The sequence below is a fragment of the Maniola jurtina genome, chromosome 25, assembly GCF_905333055.1.
Source record: "Maniola jurtina chromosome 25, ilManJurt1.1, whole genome shotgun sequence".
Taxonomy (NCBI): domain Eukaryota; kingdom Metazoa; phylum Arthropoda; class Insecta; order Lepidoptera; family Nymphalidae; genus Maniola; species Maniola jurtina.
Window position 1 is genome coordinate 7,942,324 of NC_060053.1, and position 24,008 is coordinate 7,966,331.

The window sequence follows — 24,008 nt, forward strand, 5'->3', positions numbered from 1 at the left end:
GTAATACTAATGTGAAAAAATGTACAAATAATCGTAACAAAACGTTCACCATCTCTTGGCTTACACAGTTAGTTGCAGTATAACTATCTCCAATGTAACAATTGCATTTGAATGGTGGCAAAATGAGACACAGTTTTGTGAGCAGAGGTTTTGTGGTTTTGCGCTTAAACTGAAATATACTACAATGTTTACGGAGACTAGAGTTTAGTCAAACAGAAGTCGCTCATTGTATAAACAATAAAATTATACCTACTTAATAACTTCATTCGACTAAATAAAATACTAGCTTATGGTAAGTAATTAATCACACTTCACACTAATATTATAAAGGCGAAAGATTGTGTGTATGTGTGTGTGTGTGTATGTTTGTTACTCCTTCACGCAAAAAACTGCTGGACGGATTGGGCTGAGAATGGAGATAGATCATACCCTGGATTAGTACAAAGGCTACTTTTTATCCCGGAAAATCAAAGAGTTCCCACACACACAGAATCTGGATACAAACATACATACATATAAACATCCATAGATAGAATGCTAAAATCATAACCCTTCCTTTTGGCTTTGCAGTCGGGTTAAAAGCATTAGTTAATTCGAAATCTAATTAAAAACAATTCAATATCCCGAATGGAAATCACTGAAATTCGCACTAATAGGTTAATTCCCATCAAATTTACTAGCACGTTCGGGATTGCAGCAATTCCTAATTTATTGGCAGCTAGTGCATTCGATTTAGGCATTAGAAGTGACCTAGATAGGTAATGAGGTCCTCCTAGTGTTTATGTTACCCATACGCACGCGCTAATCATAAACACGCGTACATACTTATTATAACCTACTTTTAGGGTTCTTATTTTGAGGGTTCCGTACCTCAAAAGGAAAAATGGAACCCTTATAGGATCACTTTGTTGTCTGTCTCTCTGTCGTGTCTGTCTAGAAAACCTGTAGGGTACTTCCCGTTGACCTGGAATCATGAAATTTGGCAGGTAGGTAGGTCTTAGCTCAAGTAAAGGAAAAATCCGAAGGCCATGAATTTGTGGTTACATAAAAAAAAAAATGTGTTCATGAACAAATAAATTAGTATTTTCAATTTTTAAAGTAAGATAACTATACCAAGTGGGAAATCATTATTATGTATTATATTCGGGATTTGTAGTTTGTTGGCAGCTAGTGCATTCGATTTAGGCATTAGGAGTGACCTAGATAGGTAATGAGGTCCTCCTATTGTTTACGTGCGCGCTAATCATGAACTCTCCAACTAAGTACTTCACTCTAGTACCTATTAGCTATTACCTACTCTAGTAACTAGAGAGAAAAGGGTTTTGGACTGTAGTAATAAAATGATGTGATGTTTTGTATAGCGGTAGTTTATGGGGCTAGAATTCATTGATTTAAGAGAATATAATTAAATAAAAATCATGATTTTCATTTATTTTTGACATAGTTATGAATTATTTATTAAGGCTGTACAGAAGACGATCAATGACGTTACAAGGCATAAACGACAAATATTTTTCCATTTTTTATCATAAAAACCGGCCAAGTGCGAGTCAGACTCGCGCACCGAGAGTCCCGTACGCGGGTATTTTTTCCGACATTTTGCATGATAAATAAAATCTATTACACATTATATAAATAAAAATGTGTTTTAGAATGTACAGGTAAAGCATTTCATATGGGTATCATATTGGTATCACTTGGTATAGTTATTTTACTTTGAAATTATATTTTTTTTAGTGATGTAACCACATATTCACGGGTGCAGATTTATTCTTTTACTTGTTCTATAAGACCTACCTACCTGACAAACATGATTCTAGGTCAACGGAAAGTACCCTTTAGGTTTTCTTGATAGACACGACGGACAGACGGACAGACAGTAAAACATACAGACAACAAAGTGATCCTATAAGGGTTCCGTTTTTCCTTTTGAGATACGGAACCCTAAAAATTGTCGTAAGTTAATCACGCAAGCTACGTATGTGAGTAACACAGGTGTTATCGCGCCTTACAACAAGTGATACTTAAGGCTGATTCACACCAATTGCGTACAAGTGGCACGAGCGTAGTGACGTGCGTAAACCCCTAACACACCGGGTTACGCATACACCAACGCTTTTCGCAAGCGGTATGCGATGTTTCATACAGTTCCATACATTACAACGCAATGGTACGCGCTACGTCGACGCTTACGCAGCCTGTGTGAACTAGCTATTAATTGCCTAAAACGCAGATAACTGCGAGAGGTTATGCTTTGAAAGCGGCGATATTCTAATGGTTGAGATGGCGACCTCCCATTCGGGAAGTCGGGGGGTCAGGTATTGCTGCTATGCTCAAAACAAGCCGTCTTTTATTACCTTCAAAGCCTTACAATTCCTTCTTCCGCTTCGCTTTTGCTAACACAAGCCTTAAATTCCGACAGACGTACTTGTGGAGTTATTCTGTAAAGTATTGTGCTCGACAACGAGCTCGCTCTTGAGTTTGTCGAAATATAAATTTTAACAAACAGACATGACTTTAGTGAAATTTAGATCTTAAAATTTAGATTTGAAACACATGGATTTTTCATGATTAAAGTAGCCGATGTCACTTTCCAGGTCCTCAATGCAATTTGGGAAAAAAAACGTATTAAAATCATGTCGATCTATTATTGCGTTACGACCTGATTGTAGCAAAAATAAGCAAAGAAATACACTTTCCAAAGATATACTCATTGCCATGGTTAAAGTAATAATATTCTGAGCAAAATTCAGCCAATTTCAACAAAGATTAGACAACTATACAAGAGATAATATGATAGTGTACACAAACACTGGTGCACTCTCTGTTCCCTCACTTCCAGCCCGATGGAACGGCAATCCGATACGACTGAAGAGAAATCAGGCACAAGTTCAACGGCTTAACGTCCTGTTTGAGGTAATTTAATAACAGCAGCTCCGCAAAAAACAAACCTCTGGCAAAAAAATTGCCAGAAAAATCAATAACTTTTTGTTCCGATACTGGACTCAAAGGCCGGGACTTATTGATCCGAAACCAAATAAGCTGGCCACGAGCCCAGTGAGGCAGTGAGTCTCTTGCTCAAGGTCAGATAAGGGTCGAATGACCAGATGAGGACAATGTATATCAGTCGATTACTCTTTATAACCTTGATCTAAATCAGTATCTTGACGGATGGCCGACTTTTAAAGGTCCCTTTGACCGTTCCTTTTGGCTCATATACTTCATAGAGCATGTAAACCTAAATGACTTACGTGCTCTACTAAGTAAAAATAATTAAATACCTGACTTAGGTACCTACTCGTTTTTAGGGTTCTGTATCAAAAACTGAGCCCTATTAATGTCACTCTGCTGTCTGTCTGTCTGTCCGCGTGTCACAGGTCTCTAGCTCGTAGACTAAATGAGTTACAAACCAGAAATTTTGGTATTTGGTGTAAAACGTTGACCCAGAACCAAATATTATGAATTAAATTATTTTTGAGGGGGTGGGGAGCCCCCGAATTCACACGAAAAAGGAGCTGATTTTTTTTATCTTACCTTGTATGTGGTATATCATTGTTTAGAGCTCATGAAGTAGAGTACGGTTTTTTTTATGGGGGGCCGTCAAAGTTGTCAGTTTTAGGCCATTTGTGTGACGGGGGCTATCTCAAAAATTAAACCCGTTAGGAAATTTCAGTATATTATGTACCATATACTGTATTTAAACCAAATAACTTTCAACGCTGCAACAGCGTTGAAAGTAAAACAGTGGAAAATACAGAATAGCAGTTCTTATGTTTGACGCGCATAGCTCGGGATTTCGACGTGAAATATAAAGTGCTCAATCCTCAAACATTTTTCACTGTAACACCACAGTGTAACAATACACAGTGGGACGACGCTCGTGATACTTGCAGACAAGTCGGATAAGTAGTACCTATGTACTCAAATGACTGATCCACTCAATAAAAGTATATTCTAATGCGTAGTTTTTAAAAGTTTACTTTTAATTTTGTAGATAATTTTTATATAAGTGCTTACCTACATTATTTTCTTGTGTTTTTCAATGTAAAATAAAGTTTTATTTATTTGTTTTCGGTGACTTCTGCAGTTTGTTTGGCAAAAATAGATAATTTTTGACAAATAAAAAAATGGTTCGTATAACTGCCCTTGTCTTACCCCTGTGGGGTCTCAGGAGTATGTGGATCTGTAAATTGCTCTGTCTATACGTCTCCGTTGATTGACCATGAATCGCTATTTAGGCTATGCCAGTAGAAATAAAAATAATAATTAAAGTTTGTTCTGCCAATCCATACTAATATTATAAATGCGAAAGTGTGTCTGTCTGTCTGTCTGCTAGCTTTTCACGACCCAACAGTCTAACCGACATCCCGGGGAAGGACATAAGCTATTATTTTTTAATCCCGGAAAACCAAAGAGTTCCCACGGGATCCTTAAAGGCCCATCCATTTACATACATTACATCCCGGGGAAGGACATAAGCTATTATTTTTTAATCCCGGAAAACCAAAGAGTTCCCACGGGATTCTTAAAGGCCCATCCATTTAACCGATTGATATGTTTGGTACAGTGATAGTTTAAATCCCAGAAATAGATATAGGCAACTGTTTATTCCGGGAAATCGAAGAGTTCCCACGGGATTTTTTAAAACCTAAATCCACGCGGATGAAGTCGCAGGTATCATCTCGTTTTTGATATTTAAAAATAAAAATATTGCATATAACTGAATAGAACTGTTCTGTCAACTTTTGCTGGTCGGTATAATCGCTCCTCCCATCTCATACAGTTGTTACACGGTTGTACTCTGGACGTCCGCCGACTGTACGAACCACTGTTTATACTGTGGTATTGTTCCCCATTCCACGGTTATTTTGTACTCTATGCTTCACACAAAACTTATTGACAGCTCACTTTGTGGCTTCGCAATGCTTTGAAAGCTTTCGGATGGTTTTAACAATGCAAAACAAGAATGATTTTGACTACAAGATAAAGCGTAAATATTCAGACCCGAATATTGCTACATTTAACTTACCTTTGCACTTTGAAAGAATCAGATATCTAAGAACCAGGCTCATATTTCTTTCTTGTATAAATTACTAGCTGATGCCCGTGACTTCGCTCGCGTGGATATAGGGTTTTTTTTAATTTTCCGGGAGAGTTTGGTCTTCTTTCTTCTTCTCTAACTAAAGATTGAGAACCAGCCAAACGAGTTGCATTCGCATTCAAAAGGTTTCATACCATCGTACACTTTACGAAATAACACTTATTAATAATATTAATTCATGGTTTTCGGATTTTTCTCTTTACTTTTGTTATATAATACCTACTTACCTGCCAATTTCATGATTCTAGGTCCAAAGGAAGTACCATTAATAATAATTTTAAAATAGGTCTTTAAAGATTCCATATAATATGTCTCATAAAAACGTCACCTTTAGGTACAGTCAATCAAAATTTTACGTGATGAAAAATACCTACTGTAATAAATATGAACCGGAAAAACTATAAAACCTGTCCGGCCGGCGCCAATATCAAATATCAGAATAAACCCCACGTCCAATCGAGTGTTCTGCCCGGTTTACTTTTCAAAAAGCGGACAAAAAATATCCCATATCCATGTAACGAAATCCAAACATGATAGAAAAATATAGATCCGTGATGTTTTTTTTTTTCAAAAAAATTTACGTGAGGCGAATTTTTCGATTTTCGATTAACCATGAAAGGATTTTGAGAAATTCTAATGGGATCTTTATAAAAACCTAAATCTGAGCAAGAAAGTCATAAAGTCATAGATCTATAGATAAATAAAGAAAGAAGAGAGAAAAAACGTTTTAAGTTTACTAACCATTTTAAAAAACCGGCTAAGTGATAATCAGACTCGCGCACCGAGGGTTCCGTACTCGGGTATTTTTTGGACATTTTGCACGATAAATCAAAAACTATCATAAAAATAAATGAAAACCTGTTTTAGAACGTACAGGTAAAGCCCTTTCATATTATTATGATACCCACTTGGTATAGTTATCTAACTTTGAAAATTGAAAATACTAATTGTTTGTTTATGGACATATTTCTTATTGTGATGTAACCACAAATTCACGGTTTTCAGATTTTTTCCTTTACTTGTGCTATAAGACCTACCTGCCTACCAAACATGATTGTACTCGTAGATCAACGGGAAGTACCCTATAGGTTTTCTTGACAGACACGACAGACGGACAGGCAAGCAGACAGACAGGAAGACAGACAACAAAGTGATCCTCTAAGGGTTCCGTTTTTCCTTTTGAGGTACGGAACCCTAAAAAATGCAAGTAGAAGCACTTACTGTATCAAATTGAGATCAACGCACGTAGCGCCATGCAACTTTGATATCTCTCGCCGTACTATCCGTATTAGATGATAGGCATTCCTGCAGCGATCTCTTATATTGCCTCTATGAATAGCCAAGCAGGGACAGGATGTACCCAGTCCGCAGACGGGGCCATTTACTTAATACAATTTTTATCTTTTCATTCCGTGTTGTTAGTACCATGAGATAAATTGTAACTGGAGATTAGCCTCAACAGCTCAACGGTTATAGGAGCGGACTGAAATTCGAAAGGTGGGCGCTTCAAATCCCACTAAGGCATGACCTCCGGAATTTCGACTTTGACTTAAAACTTAAAGCTAGCTTATCTAATTACTATACAAATCATGCCCGTGTGGAATGGTGCCAAAAATACTGGCTGCATTTCCGCGCTGGACAACCAGGCTGATCCTTTGCACAAATTACCCAGCCCTTTTGTCACCAGATGAGGCTATTAAGAGGGTTCTCTCCGTCACTCGTTTCCACTCGTTTCATACAATCGTAGTTCCAATTTCATTTGAATATTAAGCAACCTAAGTCCATGAAATTTTGCAGACATATTCTAGAAACTAATATCTATGTCTGTGGTTTTCCAGATTTCTGTTAAAATATTCGGTTTCAAAGTTACGCGGTCTTAAAATTTTCATACAAATCTTGGAGCCCCTGTAATTTTAAAATTGCATAATTTTAGAAAAATCTAAAACACCACAGACACAGATATTAGTTTCTAGAATATGTCTGCAAAATTTCATGGACTTTGGTTGCTTAATATTCAAATGAAATTGGAACTACGATTGTATGAAACGAGTGGAAACGAGTGACGGAGAGAGCCCTGTTAACCGCAATGGAATGACTCGTAAATTTTTTTTAACACTAAGAAATTATTAATTTACAATTATTTTTTTCAAATTTCGACAGTGTTTCCCAGAATGGCTTGAATTTTGAAAGTTCTCTCACTAAGCTCTCCTCACAGTAACAGCTTGGAGTTTGGTATTCGTATCCATATGCGTATTCGTATTTCGTATTCCGCGACCGCGTGTGATATACCGAAGCAAGTCAAGTTGCATTTCCTACATTTTTAGACTAAAGGAAAACCTCCCAAAATGAAGAGCTTATATTAAAACTTCTTGGAGTGTTTTTAGGGTTCAGTGTCTCAAAAGGAAAAAAGGAACCCTTATAAAAGCACCACTACTACTTTTCATCCCGGAAAATCAAAGTTCCCACGGGATTCTTGAATGCCAATTCATTTAACCAATTTGTTTGAAATTTGGTACAGAGATAAGTAATTAGTTTGCATCCCGGAAGTTGACATAGGTTTTTATCCCGGAAAATCAAATACGATTCCACAGGATTTTTAAAATCCTAAATCCATGCGGACGAAGTCGCGGGTTTCGTCTAGTTAATAATAAATAGAAGTTTATTTAAAGCCACAAAGACTTATACCTATATATTGTTATGCATTTTATATCACATCACACTAATATTATAAAGGCGAAACTTTGTGTGTGTGTGTGTGTATGTTTGTTACTCCTTCACGCAAAAACTACTGGACGGATTTGGCTGAAATTCGGAATGGAGATAGATAATATCCTGGATTAGCACATAGGCTACTTTTTATCCCGGAAAACCAAAGAGTTCTCACGGGATTTTGAAAAACCTAAATCCATGCGGACGAAGTCGCGGGCGTCAGCTAGTGTAAAATAAACTAAACTTTGTAAAGGGTTTATTTTTAACAAAAAATCTATTCAATTCTAACATCCGAGTAGAACCTGCATGCAGCCTTCATAACTGAATAGACAGACTTTTTTCAGTCCCGACGTCCGAATTTCGTTGCTACCGTAGTTTTTTTGAAAAAAAAAAACCTTTTTCGTAAGTAAACTGTACGGAAAATATTCGAATGGGTATCGTGCCGTTTTTCCATGTTTTCCCGATTCTGTCCGATTTTTGATATCGCTAGAGTTCCAATAGGTTTTTTGATGGGCGGAATTCTTTGTTTGGCGACGTGCACCCCATGTAGACAAAGAGGCACTGTCTAACTCCGGGTTATCAAACCAGTTGATTGAGCATGTTTATATGTGTACAAATAGGTGTGCTGGAAGACGTGTGCCATTGAATATTACAGTTATTTTTTGTGCCGATTCGAAGCGCCCATCGAGCGTACCGGAAATTAAAATTGGCACTTTGTGACAGATGTCCATTACTGACATTTAGTTCCAATTCACGGTTTTCGGATTTTGTCCTTTACTTGTGCTATAAGACCTACCTTCCTGCCAAACATGATTCTATACGTCAACAGTAAGTACCCTATAGGTTTTCTTAACAGACACGACAGACAGACAGACAGACAGACGGACAGACAACAAAGTGATCCTATAAGGGTTCCGTTTTTCCTTTTAAGGTACGGAACCCAAAAAAAGGCGATCACCGCTTATAACTCACAGCTGATAACGTACTCAAATTAGGTTAATCCTAATCAGATTCAACCATGCATTCAGGTTCCCAGTGATTTGTAATTTATCAGACAGCGCTTTCAATGCAGGCTCTCGCGACCTAGTTAGATAATGAGATAACTATTGTTACCTAACACCCGCCTACTGCACGTGTCAGCTATTCATGAGATTCTAAACTCCACAGCATCCAAATCCGCGATGTTACTAGTCTAGTTAGTACCTATTTAATCTACCGTGTGATTCAAATTTCAAATTAACCCAAGGGCTGCAAAAACCCGAAGCCGCAAAAACCCACGAGCCGCAAAAACCTAAGAGCCGCAAAAAACCCAAGAGCCGCAAAAACCCAAGAGCTGTAAAACCCAAGGACCGCAAAAGGACAAGAATGCAAATTTACTAAAAGTAAGTAAAAACTGGAAATACGAATGAATTCTGCAGCATCAGTCTGTAAACAATCATGAACAATGGTCATGTCAACACCAATTTCTGCTGATGCCATTGGGATTTTTGATGCGCCTGATGCTGTTGAACTACCAAACCCGTTGAAAACCCAAAAGCCGCATATACCCAAGAACACAAACACAAGTTTTTCCATTATGACATAGTTCAGAAAGCATAATCTACTGTGAAGAGCCAGCAAGAAACTTAGCAGTTGCTTTTTTCTTTTTTAAGCGCGCGATAAGTAATTAAATTATTCTGCAAAACAAAGTTGCTAACAACTGTGACGTCACAGGACGCCATTTTAAAAGTTCCCTTTATACGAGGTGTTAACTAAAATGCAGATTTTAGCAACTCTGCCCCCAACTCAAAGCTTTGACGGAAAGTTGCCTTATTGAAATGGAGTTTGTCAAGTGTTTTCAGTGTTACGTAGGCAAACAAAAAGAACGGGACACTTTTTTTATTCAAATCAGATTTTTTCAATTTTGACTTGTGGACTTTAAAGCTAGCGCGTCCCAGACCTTGGTTTATAAAAGCTGAAAGTTTCTCTGGGTATTGTCCCTAACACAGGGAGGAACGATCAGCGACTATGAAGTTTGGATCATGGTGGCTTCGGGAGATAACAGGTAATAAAGGTGTAAAAAATCTCACGTCAAAGCACAAAGTGTATTTTTTTATATTTCCTTCGGAATAGTATTAAATATCACGCCATGCATTGCCAGTCACTAATGTCGGTATTCACAATCATTACTAGGTAGGTTCCACCAATCAGATCATTGTAAATTGACGTGACACAGTCATCTGATTGGTGGAACCGAGACTGTGCGTTCGAGCGCACTGTGAGACCTCATAGTAATGTTTGTGAATGCGGGTATTAATATCGTGGCAACCCCCTGCCAGATGCCTTTACAGTTGTGACCACTATTTTTCTGTGGTCACCATTCCAGAACCTTGGGACCACAACGTCCATAGGTTCTTAGAACTATGTGCCCTGGCCATTGTCACTTCAGTTTCCCGTTGAGCTATATCGGTTACTCTGGTTCTCCTAATGATCTCCTCATTTCTGATTTGATCACGTAGAGAAACTCCGAGCATAGCTCTGTCCATCGCCCGCTGAGTGACGAAGCTCTTTTATGAGGCCCATAGTTAGCAGTAGGTGTATGGCAGTCACTAATCAGTTTCCATACGGCATTGGGAATTTCGAACAGTGGTAGATGCTTTTAACGATTTAAAAGTAGGTACCTGCATACATGTAAAAGTTTAATTGAATAAAATATATATTTTTATTTATTTATTGTAATGGAACGAAATCACTTGGAAGCAAGGCCTTACAACAAATGTAAATTAAAAATTTATAACACCCCCGACTAGTGAAGGTTACAGTAACTAGAAAAGAGCTGATAATCTTCAAACGGCTGAACCGATTTTTTTGAATTATAGCTAAGAACACTCTCGATCAAGCCACCTTTCAAACAAAAAAAAAACTAAATTGAAATCGGTTCATTCGTTTAGAAGCTACGATGTCACAGACAGATACACAGATACACACGTCAAACTTATAACACCCCTCTTTTTGGGTGAGGGGTTAAGAACAATGGTTTAGTTTGAAAACAATGCCTCACCATATTGGAAGCTGGGAGCGTTTTAAATTCAAATTTTACACATGTCAGTCTTCGGATGAACACTGGAATGGCACGCCATTGCAATCCATCCCAGATTGAATATTTCATACGTTGATATTCATGCTGACAGGTCGAATCGAACCGGTTTGCATGGTGATAAATGTTTTTTTTATTTTTCTACGGATTTAGACGTAAATGGATAAAAAATCAGGCAGGAAATCTTTTTTTTTTGTAGGTACCAGAACAACTTTCTGGTACCTAAATACACAATAAACAATAAAGAGAAAAAGAAAAAGTGGACAGGGAAGCACTCCAGGGATATCTAAATTTATTAGGGATCGTTCCAGATTAATAGAATTTTGATTAGGTATGTGTAAACTATGACCAAGCTGTGATAGTCCAGTGGTTAGGACGTCCGCTTCCGCTAAATGTCAAAAAAACACGACTGTAGTACGGAACCCACGGCGCGCGAGTCTGATTCGCACTTGGCCGGTTTTTTTTTATTTGCAGGAAAGTTAAGTGATGTGAAGCGAAGATTGAACAGGCAACTTTTAGGCAAACGCGTCCCACTTTAGGTCACATCATCACTTTCCATCAGGTGTGATTGTGGTCAAGCGCTTGCCCATAATGAATAAAAAAAATAGTGTCCATTAGAAAGTACGACACAATTTATTGCATTTACGTAATAAACCCGTTCCATTTACTTAATATCTTCGTTAAAATCATAAAGGCGAGTCCGGGGACGGCATCGGCGATTTAATTGATGATTAAACGAACTTACCTGAAGTGAAGTTCTATCCCAATTATACGAGTTGCTTCGTCCGAAGAGATTAGGTATACATTGTAGTAATACGTCAAAGTATTGCCTTTCTACCACTTGTTTGAAAGCAGAAAATCTGCACTTCTATTTTTTGTATTTTTTGTTGGTACCACTGGAGCGTTCCCATCTCATTTAGTTGAAAGCCTGCCTGGAACATTAATATTTCACTTATCAGGGGTCCTAGGGCTGGGAGGGACCTAATCTCTTCGGACGAAGCAACTCGTATAATTGGGATAGAACTTCACTTCAGGTAAGTTCGTTTAATCATCAATTATACCTCATTGCTTCGTCCTTTGAGATTAGGTATACATTGTAGATTTTGAAAGATAGTGAAATATTAAAACACTTCTAGGTTTAATAATATTGTATTTATATTATCAATTTTGACAAGCAAAATAAAGCCAAAAATAAATAAAAGATATTATCATAATTACGGTTACTTCATCCGTATTTAAGTAGATACTTAGTGATTTTTATAATCACTGTATTATAAGTAAAAATAAAATACTTTTAAAGCTGCTGATTCAAATTTATTTTACTTAAAATAAATTTTAATCAGCTGCTCAGTGTTCCAGATTGATTTATGAATAATAAATAATAATAAATAATAGGAGTGATAGAGCAATCTGATTAGATTGATCACATTGAATACCTCTACGATAAACTCTGGCACACAGCATAGAGTTGCCCACGCTAAGGCCGCTGTATTTCGTATTAGGTATATCAATATTGATACCTTTACTGTGAGCTGCGGAGGTAGCTGCATGCCTGACGGAATAAGCGAAAAAAAAATATAGAAGTATTATATTTTTATCCACTGACTGATACTGTTCGTAGATACCGATTTATGCGGACTCTTAAATCTTACTATTGTAATGGGGCATTTTTTTTTTTTTTTTTTTTTCGTAGGGGTTACATTCTATCGATGTATTCTAACAATGTTTCTGCTGGATAAAGTTATCTTCGGTGAATGTTTATTAGAAAGGAACATTTAGGCAAGGTTGAGCTGAATCTGGGTATGACGATCTTGTTAGGTCATGTATTTCGACTGATGTTTGTTAAATTAATATTATTATTAACAATTACACTACGTATCTAAATTAATTTTCAAAATATGGTTTGCACCTTATGTGTAATTATACCAGCATGAGTAATGTGACGTTAATCAAATATTCTAAATTCAAATTGTTATTTGGATTCCAATTAACAAAAATTCTAAAACTATGGACAGATCTCATGGTATAACAACATCAAATCTTGAGAGTGGAGGACGATGAAAAAACAGACGTTACTCTCGAACCTAGGATCAACGATAGAGCTGAGCCATGGCTGTGTTTTATGAACCCATCAAGCTTATAGCCTGACCGGCTAATTCAGATAGACATTTTCATCGGAGTTGACGCTTCATAATATACAATATACCTTTATTTCAGGACACAGAGTTCGTTCTGTCGTGTGCACCTATTTTTTTTTTTTTTTTTACAAAAAACTAACCCAACACCATCTTGCGAAGTTGATCATAATATATACAAAGATGACGGTGCTACGCTCCTCTCTACCTAGTAGTACCGTCTTGATAACTTCCATGCAACCAACATAATATGCAATCAACAGGGTGGCTGAAACAGATAATGCATTATCATTATGTCTAAATTGAATTTAGAACCGAACAGAGAAGGCTCTGAAATGGTGGAAACCAGGGTTTTTTTTCCTTTTTGCCAAAACCAACATGTGGTTGCCCTAAGGCTGGTACTATTTATTTAAATACATGTTCTTCTAGTTCCCGTTTCCCTTGATAAGATCTTCGTGACTCCGCATTTCGTTGTTTTTTAAACTAATGTATGAAGCGAACACAAATCTCCTGTGAGCTTCACAGCATAATTATAGATTTTGATATTCTCGTAAGAAGTGGACATCTAACTCCATCTATATAGTTAAATAGGAAAGAGAGCACTTTATTGTCTTACGCAATAAAATGCCTTTTTTTTTTTTTTTTTATAGATTCCATTTTCTGAAAACCTGAAAGTCCAAAAAAAAACAGTCAGTAATTTTAGCTACTTCATATGTTTGACAGATTCAAAACTAAACTCAGAATCCACTGGCCATCGGTGGTCTTCTCACAACGTGTCGCCCCTACCCTATATCGTTAGCATCCGAAAAAAAAATAATAATTCTAGACAGTCTATTTTGTCAAATAGGATTGATTGTCACTTCGATAGATTTTTACCATTATGTAAATAATCCTGCAAAGACTGTGCTGAATGCTGATGTGTCAATGCTGAGCTATCTTAGTGATTTGCATTACACAACAAGATATTTAAAACATCTTTCTGTCCGTTTTTGTAGGTGTACCGTATCTACTTACTAAATCGCGGGTAAGTCGCAGTAAGTCATTAACAACGAGTTTTGTATGTAAATTTAGCTCTTGATTGATTAAATATCATTTTTCTTCAGACGGGTCAACGTATTTTTTTTTTTTTTTTTTTAATCAGGTAATTGCAATATTTGCGCACAGTAGGTACTCGGGCTGTACAGCTCTTTTTTACATTGATGATAAATCTTAAGAACTCTAAAGTATTTATTGTTTGTAAAATAATTTTAGATAACCCTGATAACTTTTAAAAATCAACTATATCTTGTAAATATATGTTATGTATATACCTAGTTGACAAGTAACCCAAAAATCTGAGTAAATACATAAATCACCGGCTTTAGTACTCGTAGTTTTGTAAAGACGAGAGGCGGAAAGTATATTCAGACCAAAATAGTAAACCATTAAATTGGAATAATTCTCGTTCATTTTAAATCGTAGATACTTTCTATAGATAGGTAGTAAAATCTTTTATAACTCCTAAGAAATAAATCTAACGTGGCCATCCAACTATTCATTGATGTAGCTGTAATTGACCTTAATGTTGTTATGTAAGCACCCACTTTAAGAATTTTTCGTTTAAGAATTTTAGACTTATTATAAGTCTGTTATTTCCATTGGATTTATAATAAAAAATGAAAAGAAGGAAACGATCCTTCACACGAATCACATTGTGATAAGTATAACTTCACTAAACATAAAGTCTATGATATTATATTCAGATGATAGGAGACATGCTGGGTCGTGAGATTAAGATACTGGTTTTAGAAATGGAATCCCGTATCCTCTTACCCACAATAATATGACTGGGTCATAAATTAATTGCCATTAGTCCTAAAAGTAGAATGAACGTTCCTGCGGAACGTACCGGGTGCAGCGACGAGGGTCCCCGGTGACACTGCCAGAGCCAGCGGCGCGGCGACTGTCACAGCTGCCGTGAGCGCGGTGACTTCGTGGGTTCGTACTTCGTATATAATCGTTGCTCCCGCTTGTTGTATTGCCGGGAGCGGATGCTCCTGGTTTAAAGTCTGGATAGGAGCCGGTGTCGGCTTCTGCGTTGCAGGAGGTTTTCTTGCGGGTGGGATTATTCATATCTTGGCACCGGATCATAATATTACAAGCCCGAATGTATCGGCTAGCTTCACGCTGTATAAGACACAGTCTATTTCTGTATGAGCTGATCTTTAATATTTTTCTTTATTAAAAAAGAATATGAAGTTTTTTCTTGTCATAGATTCGTTGTGCTGGGTATCGCACATCAGTCTGGCTGGATCTTTAATAATAATTAATTTACGGACTGATCACTTTATTCTAAAGAGAAAAAATGAGTGAGAGCTTCCTCATGAGCATATCCGATAAAGCGAAGCGAAGACTAGTTTTTTCTTGACGATGGCTTAATTTTATGGTTGACGTGCTTGGCTGCGTTTCGACAACAATCATTGGCACTAACTCAGGTTCGAGTTGTAATCCGTCTGTACAATGGTATTTTAAACCATCTACCCTTAACTTTTCTATCAGTAGCGAAAGGGTACATCCTTATTAGAAGACCGCAACATAAATGTATAAACTATATGAAGGTATGAAGAAGGTATTTAATATGTGTAAATCTCAAATGATCTCATTTTTACTCGATAATAGCACTTGATATCTCATGATTCATGTAGACACATTTCATTCACAAATAATAATCAAAGTAAAGGTAATAATATTCCTTTTTAAATGTATTCCATCACGATAATATTTTCAAAGCTTTCGGAATTCCAAATGATGTGAAGGTAACATCCCCATGAGATGTACACAACACCGATTGGAAATTGATATCATTCCATTAGTCTGATACGGAAATAGTCCTAATAACTATTCACAATATCATTAGTAATAGGTAATGTTTTACTGTAATTACCTTCATGGTCTGGGCTTCCAAATGACGTGAAGGTTACATCCCCATGAGATGTACACAGCACTATTGGAAAGTGATGTCATATCATCACCAGTGTGATACGGAAATATCAGCATTTCACTGTTAAATACCTTCATGTTCCGGGATTCCAATTAACGTGAAGGTCACATCCCCACAAGATGTACACAACACAATAGGAAAGTGATGTCATATTCTCAGTGTGATACGGAAATAGTCCTTGCAACTATTCACAATATCCTAAGAAATAAATAACATTTCACTGTAAACACCTTCATGTTCCGGGATTCTAATTGATGTGAAGGTCACATCCCCACAAGATGTACACAACACAATAGGAAAGTAATGTCGTATTTTATTAGTGTGATATGGAAATAATCCTAGCAAATTTTCACAATATCCTTAGAAGTAGGCAACATTTCACTGTAAATACCTTTTTATTTCGGGATTCCAAGTGACGTATCATATATATCATATCACTAGTTTGATTCGTAAACAGTCCCAGAAGCTATTCATAATATGTTTAGAATTAGGTAACACGTCTTCACTGAAATACCTTATGGTCCGGAATTCCAAATCACGTGAAAGTAACATCGCCATGTTGTCATATGTCAAGGTAACATCGCAATGCACAAAACATTAATTGCATAGTGATATCATATCACCAGACACTATTATAATAAAACCTTATAACATAAAAATATGTAACAAATAAATAAATAAATAAATCACTATCGTTTTGGTGACTACGCTTTTGTAACGTTTTTTAAAACTTGAATAACGTGGTGATCGGCGAGGCACTAAAACGCGAATGAGATGGGAACGCTCCAGTGGTACCAACAAAAAATACAAAAAATAGAAGTGCAGATTTTCTGCTTTCAAACAAGTGGTAGAAAGGCAATACTTTGACGTATTACTACAATGTATACCTAATCTCAAAGGACGAAGCAATGAGGTATAATTTACAATTTTAATTAAAACGTCTCGAGAGTCTCTTGGCTTAAGAGCTGAATATGCATATTGCATATAGGTGCGATTAATATATTATGTTACTACGTTATCTAAATATATAATACTTACTATATTTTTATAATTAGGGTTCCGTAACTCAAAAGGAAAAACGGAACCATTATAGGATCACTTTATAGTCTGTCTGTCTGTCTGTCCGTCTGTCTGTCAAAAAACCTATAGGGTACTTCCGTTGACCTAGAATCTTGGAATTTGGCAGGTAGGTCTTATAGCACAAGTAAAAGAATAAATCTGAAAACCGGGAATTTATGGTTATATCATTTAAAAAAATGTGTTTCAATTTTTAAAGTAAGATAACTATACCAAGTGGGGTATCATATTATGAAAGAGCTTTACCTGTACATTCTAAAACAGATATTTATTTATTTTTATGTAAAATAGTTTTTGATTTATCGTGCAAAATGTCGAAAAAAATACCCGAGTACGGAACCCTCGGTTTGCGAGTCTTACTCGAACTTGGCTTACATCGACTAAAGACGTGTGTATAGCCGGTACATATCTATACTTAAAATGGAAATCACTCACGATAGTTTAAACATTAAAATAAACTACCTAGTACTTATTATATTTGCATACAAATAAAGCAGTTATAACTCCAAAGTGCACCAAATCAGGCTGGGATAAAAGCATGTTTCTAAAACCCCACAAAATCTTTCGCTTTAGAGAAATGCAAAATTTGAAATATTTTAAAAAGGCATCGGAACGTCAAAGCGGGCGTCTGCTTTAAAGTAAACCGTACCAAATACATAAAGCAGGCACAAACTTAACCCTGAGAGCTGTCGTAGTACTAGTCATAGAGTAGCAATTAATAATTTCACTAGCTGACCTAAAAAAATCCTTTCTTAGAGTTCACGTACAAAACTTCTGTGCTTTAGAATCTCCCTAAAGCACAGGAGTTTGTTCACAGAAGAAGCTGACACTGCATCCGATCCGAATCCGTGAAAATACGTTCCGAAGTAGTCAGAGAACTATTTGTATGGCAGCTTACGCACTAGCCCTAACTTCCGTCATCCGAGTTCTCTCCGACGTGAAAATCCATGAAAATATATCAGATGTGCCTCGGATTAAAATCGGACATATGAAATAAAAAAATATTCTTTTATTTGTTTTTTTATTATTTTATTTTCTTTCCGGTACGATGCAGTGTAGAAACCAAAAGGAGCTATAATAAAAAACAACTGCCAAACTCTTCCAGGTTAGCACGCTTCCAACAGCATCATCACTTACCACCAGGTGAGATTGCAGTCAAGGGCTAACATGTATAGTGAATAACAAAAAATGTATGAGGTTTGTTACTCTATGGTCTTACTCAATGCCTTAACTTGTTGACATAGCAGGCACTCTGTATTCCGAATGCAGTTTCGAGACAATAAATAGAAATCGAACCTTCGTTCTGGTGGTAAACACTTTTAAGATTCTGTTCGCGTTCTTATTCTGTCTTTGCAGTTTTGGAATTTTTTGGTTAGGGTCCTAGCATACACGATAAATTTAGTATCGGCGTCTTAGCGGCTGTATCGATGTTGATTTTCTGCGTTTGATCGCTATAATACAGGTGGCAACCCTAGCTCAAACATTCGATTGGAATCGAACGTTTTAGCTAGGGTTGTCACCTGTCACTTCTTGATTTACGGGTTATCAAAAGTACTGGTTTTAGATTTTTACGGGAAACAGTGTATTACATAGATATATTTTTTAATCCCTATTGTTTGAAGAAACAGCTTTTAAAAGCTCTTCACTGTGTGAAACAAATGTATAAAAATCTTTGCTAATTCGCCCTTCACAGTATCAATATTGAGACGATTTCGGTTACGCAGGTATTACTCCACGTATTGCCGCACAAGGAAAATATTATAAGTATGCTCCTGGAAAAAGCTTATTATACAATCGAAGATTATCGCTTTTTTGAAGATCCACGCTTTTTTGTCATTGTAAATGACAAAAAAGCGTGGATTTGACTCGCTCCAGCAATGCTTGTATAGTATAGTATGGTATAATATAGTATAGTATCATTGTAAATTGAACACTTGAAAAGAGCAACCGCCGAGTTTCTTGGTGATTTTTCTCGGTAGTGTAGTTTTCTCTAGTGGTAGATTATTTTGACGATTCAAAAGCACTTGTAAAGGTTTAGTTGAATAAAAATCTATTCTTTTCTATTCTATTCTATTTTATTCTTTTGTATTCTTTCTTACTGGACAAAACGTCAGGATTTGGTTTCGCCAGCCGGCTTTAGATGAATTTGTAAAAAATACGGGAGCTTTATTTACCCCGTATTTTATTTTCGCATTACACTTTTCTTTATTATTCACCCTGAAATACAGGGTAACCCGTAAAATACGGGACATCTGGCAATCCTAGTTTTAGGAGCGATTGTTACGATACCGTATCGCGTTTGAGCGACCGCCAAGCGATTTAGCGTTCCGGTACGATGCCGTGTAGAAACCAAAGGAGTATTGGTTTAATGAAAACTGCCATACCCCAGGTTAGCCCGCTTCCATCTTAGACTGCATCATCACTTACCACCAGGTGAGATTGCAGTTAAGGACTAACTTGTATCTGAATATATAATAAAAAATGATCGTGGTATAAAAATCACGCGTTTCAGCGTTTGTTTCGACATTTTATTGCGTTTACGCAACTTGCTACGTTTTTTTTATTTACTTAATAAAACTTACCATCAAGTTTCTCTTTCCCGTTGAAGTACCAGGTGACTTTAGGCTGCGGCTTCCCTCCTACCACCACGCAAGTGATGTTGACCCGCGCGCGCTCCGACAGAGGTCCAAAGGTACCACCATCGGACATGACCGTACCATCGCTGGTCACCACTTCTACTGATTTTGGTTTTACTGTGGACAAAGGAAAAAATATAAATTAGTAAGTGTATCATCATGGTTTCAACCTATCGCCGCCGGCATTTTTTAAAAGTAAAAAATAGTGAGCAAACGAGCATCCGGGTCACCTGATGTTAAGTGGTTACCGCCGCCCATGAACATTTGCAGCACCAGAGGAACCACCGATGCCGGCCTTTCAGGAATTTGTAGGTCTGCCCCTTGAATAACCCCATGTTGTAACATGGTGCGGCCATAAGCCTGCATGGCAGGAACATGGAGTATGGGTCTCCTCTTACAATGAGAAGGGGTTAGGCCATAGGCCACCACGCTGGCAAAGTGTGGATTGGCAGACTTCACACACCTTTGAGAACACCATGGAGAACTTTCAGGTATGCAGGTTTCCTTAGGATTATGCTTCACCGTTAAAGGAAGTGATATTTATTTGCTATCAATTTCGAATGAAAATCAAAACCGTAAAAGTTTAAGTATAATAATCTATCCAATTAATTATTTTTACCCCATTAGCGGTGTTAAGGGTATTACGCCTCGTAACTTCCAGTACCCCACTCAAGCTTCTTATCAGAAATTTATTATTATTTTTCAGAAAAAAATAACAAATTGTTATTAGTTGTACCGACGTACAACAAATACAAATTTTATTAAGTTCAACAAATAATAAAAAATTCAAAATAGCACAATGGCAATGGCAATTACAGCGACAATAGAAGTATACATTCCGTGAAAATTTCAACTCTCTACCTATTCCGGTTCACGAGATACAGCCCGCTGACTGACAGACAGACAGACGAACGGACGCTTAATAATAGGGTCCCGTTGGCAACTTTCGGGCAACCATAATAAAATATCTAATAATAATAATCTATCCAATTATTTTTGCCCCTTATTTTACTCCATTACTTACATAACTTCCACTGCCCTACTAAAGCTTCTTATCAGAAATTTATTATTATTTTTCAGAAAAAAATAAAAAAACAAAACATCCCTAACGAGCTTAAAAGCTTCAAGTGCGCCTTGTCATTATTACCATCGTTCGATAAGTACAGACTGCCGAGAAGAAAAGTGTTACACAAAATAATGAGGACATTTTGTTTTATAATGACGACCTCCGTGGCGTAGTGGTAAGCGCTATGGTTTTTAACCCCCGACCCAAAAAGAGGGGTGTTATAAGTTTGACGTGTGTATCTGTCTGTGGCATCGTAGCTCCTAAACTAATGAACCGATTTTAATTTAGTTTTTTTTGTTTGAAAGGTGGCTTGATCGAGAGTGTTCTTAGCTATAATCCAAGAAAATCGGTTCAGCCGTTTGAAAGTTATCAGCTCTTTTCTAGTTACTGTAACCTTCAATTGTCGGGGGTGTTATAAATTTTTAATTTACACTTGTATTAGTGAGAGATCCCGAGTACGATGAAACCGGGTACAAGAAAATTGGCGATCTACATAATAGGCTAACTAGACACCTTAATAGGCTTGCGACTCCTACGCTACGCCTCAGGAAGATCCAAAAGTCATTTGTTGGTATGTATAATCTAATGACACTATCACACTAATATTATAAAGGCGAAAGTTTGTATGTGTGTGTGTGTGTGTGTGTGTGTGTGTGTGTGTGTGTGTGTGTGTGTTTGTTACTCCTTCACGCAAAAACTACTAGACGGATTTGGCTGAAATTTGGTATGGAGATAGATAATATCCTGGATTAGCACATAAGCTACTTTTTATCCCGGAAAATCAAAGAGTTCCCACGGGATTTCAAAAAACCTACATCCACGCGAAGGAAGACGCGGGCATCAGCTAGTTATATTAATCAATCTTTACATTGATTTTCAAGTACTTTACATAAAAAGTAATGTAATAATTTCCATAATGACTTGTGCACACAGTACTGTCTCCTCCCAATCACGATGAATGTACTTAATGTCATTACTTGATTGCTCTGATTTTGTTCAGCGTAATTTTCTTATAAACATACCAGTAGGTATGCATTGAGTTATAAACCATAGAGACACAGACTTCGTATTATATAACGCGTCAAAAAAAGCAACTCAGCTAATCTTTATAACTTTATACCCGCGACTTTAACTGCGTAGACTAAAGCAAAAATAGAGTACCTAACTACTTATTTACAGCGCAAAACTCAATGAAAAGGTTTTCAATAATAAAACCCGACTACGGTTTGAACTTTGCACGTTTTCAACCTGCACACTAAAGTGTATAAAATCTGCCATTTCGATTTTTAAGAATTGTGTGTACCCAGTGACACTCACGCCATCAAGACGAATCTAATGACGCATCATTTTCAAAATCGGTTGAGCCATGAATAGTTACAAGCGAACATACATACATACATGTAGCAGCCATGCAGTATATGATAACTGATAAATAAAAATGCCGCTACATATTATCACTTGGTCAGAAGGTTGCGTGTTCAGATCACGTCGGGGTCACCAGAATATGTAGCGGCATTTTTATTTATCAGTTATCATACACTGCATGGCTGCTACATACATACAGGTGAAACACAATATAAGCCCCGTTGGGTAAGAATCAAAACTGTATCTCTACTTGTCATCAGTGGAGTTGAGGCGGTTATTTCGAGGTATTACCACCTCTAGTATACGACAACTCTATACCAGCATGGATTACATTTATTTTTTAATAATTCATTATGCGAAAGAGTATTAACTTTTCCATTGAGTAAGCATGTTTTTTTTGGATTGTAAAGTGGATTAACTTTTTTGTTATGATTTTTGTAATGGCAACTTCGTTGAATAAATAAAGGTTCATTACTTTAACAAAATATTTTTTATGTAGATATTGTATGTCGGTATATCATACTAGATGATATCTGTAACTTCGTCTACAAAATCTTAACTAAAATCAAATAGTATTTAATTATCTTTGTACATGTATTACTTTTATGCTTATAATTTTTTCTTTGTGCTCTATCCCGCGCTCTAGTCACTAAATCCCTACACCAGAGGTTGCCTGTAAGGGACTGCTATAGCAATAAGGCCGCCTTTGCACCACCTAGTATAGTTTCTGCTAATGTTTTCTGTATGTATCCGTGTGCAATAAAGTTTTTCCAAATAAAAGATATTATAAACCAATGCCTCTCGTTTGATTTATCGATAAAAAATAAACATTCAATTGCGTATCTATCAAAATCCGCGCCATTCGCGCATCTGTCACAGCCGCCAATACCTGTCAAACTCGTTTTTTATGAATTCAGTGACGATAGGCGTAAATGTACCTACGGAAAAAACGAAAAAAAAAAAAAAAACGATTTTAACGACTAAGCCTATTTTTTCCGAAGCATCGTTCTCACTGCAATTGCGTTGCAACTGCCTTTTTTTTAAACAAAGTAGCGAGTAAATGAGCGGGTGGGTCACCTGATGTTAAGTGATTACCGCGGCCCATGAACATTTGCAGCACCAAAGGTACCGCCGATGCGTTGCCGGCCTTTCAGGAATTTGGTCCGCCCCTTGAATAACCCCATGTTGTAACTTGTAACCAAGTATTCTACGGTAAAACCCCAAAAATAATTCGTGTGATATGTAATCACACGAATTATTTTAGGGATTTACGCATTCGTGGGTACATAATGTTTATGTACCCACAAAACAGAATATTAATTTCAAACGTCACACGTTTATGACAGACAAATAAACTGGGTATTTAATATGATGTCGGGAACGCGAGCGCGTCAACCGACAGATGTCAACCGACGTCGGTTTTCGCGCCAATTTACCTCGTCGTGGCTGCCGTGAACGTTTTGAATAATATAACATTGCCTTATTATTCTATTTAAGTGAAAGAGTGCCGGGTTCTGTACCCGGTTCTGTGCCAACGCAACCCTAATTACATACTAAGACTTCGCTGTCCGTCCCTCTGTCCGTTCGTCTGTCTGTCAGCAGGTTGTATCTCATGAACTGTAATAGGTAGAGAATGTAGTATGTAGTAGGAAAATTTCACAGAGTGTATTTCTATTGCCGCTGTAACAAAAAATACTTAATAAAAATTCTAAAATGACCGTGAAATTAAAAAGTACATAATTTTGTACAAATCCTCCTGTTATAGTAATCTTCCTGTATAAATCAAAAAGCCCAAAATAAAACTTTTACAAGTACTTTTGAATAGTCAAAAGCGTCTACCACTGGTTCGGAATGCCTTTCCTA

The 24,008-nt window shown here is 36.9% G+C and overlaps 1 protein-coding gene across 11 annotated transcripts in view; it reads right to left on the reverse strand.

The window, feature by feature from the left end:
• The window catches only part of LOC123878122 (hemicentin-1), a 507,061-nt gene that overhangs the window by 83,653 nt on the left and 399,400 nt on the right, over positions 1-24,008 (reverse strand). For all 11 annotated transcript variants that reach the window (XR_006798755.1, XR_006798757.1, XR_006798756.1 and 8 more), the window contains exon 5: positions 19,661-19,831. Coding sequence is in view for 8 of the 11 variants with exons in the window: in XM_045925206.1 (XP_045781162.1) it covers positions 19,661-19,831 (171 nt within the window). In the remaining 3 variants the exon portion in view is untranslated. The remainder of the gene's footprint in view (positions 1-19,660; positions 19,832-24,008) is intronic.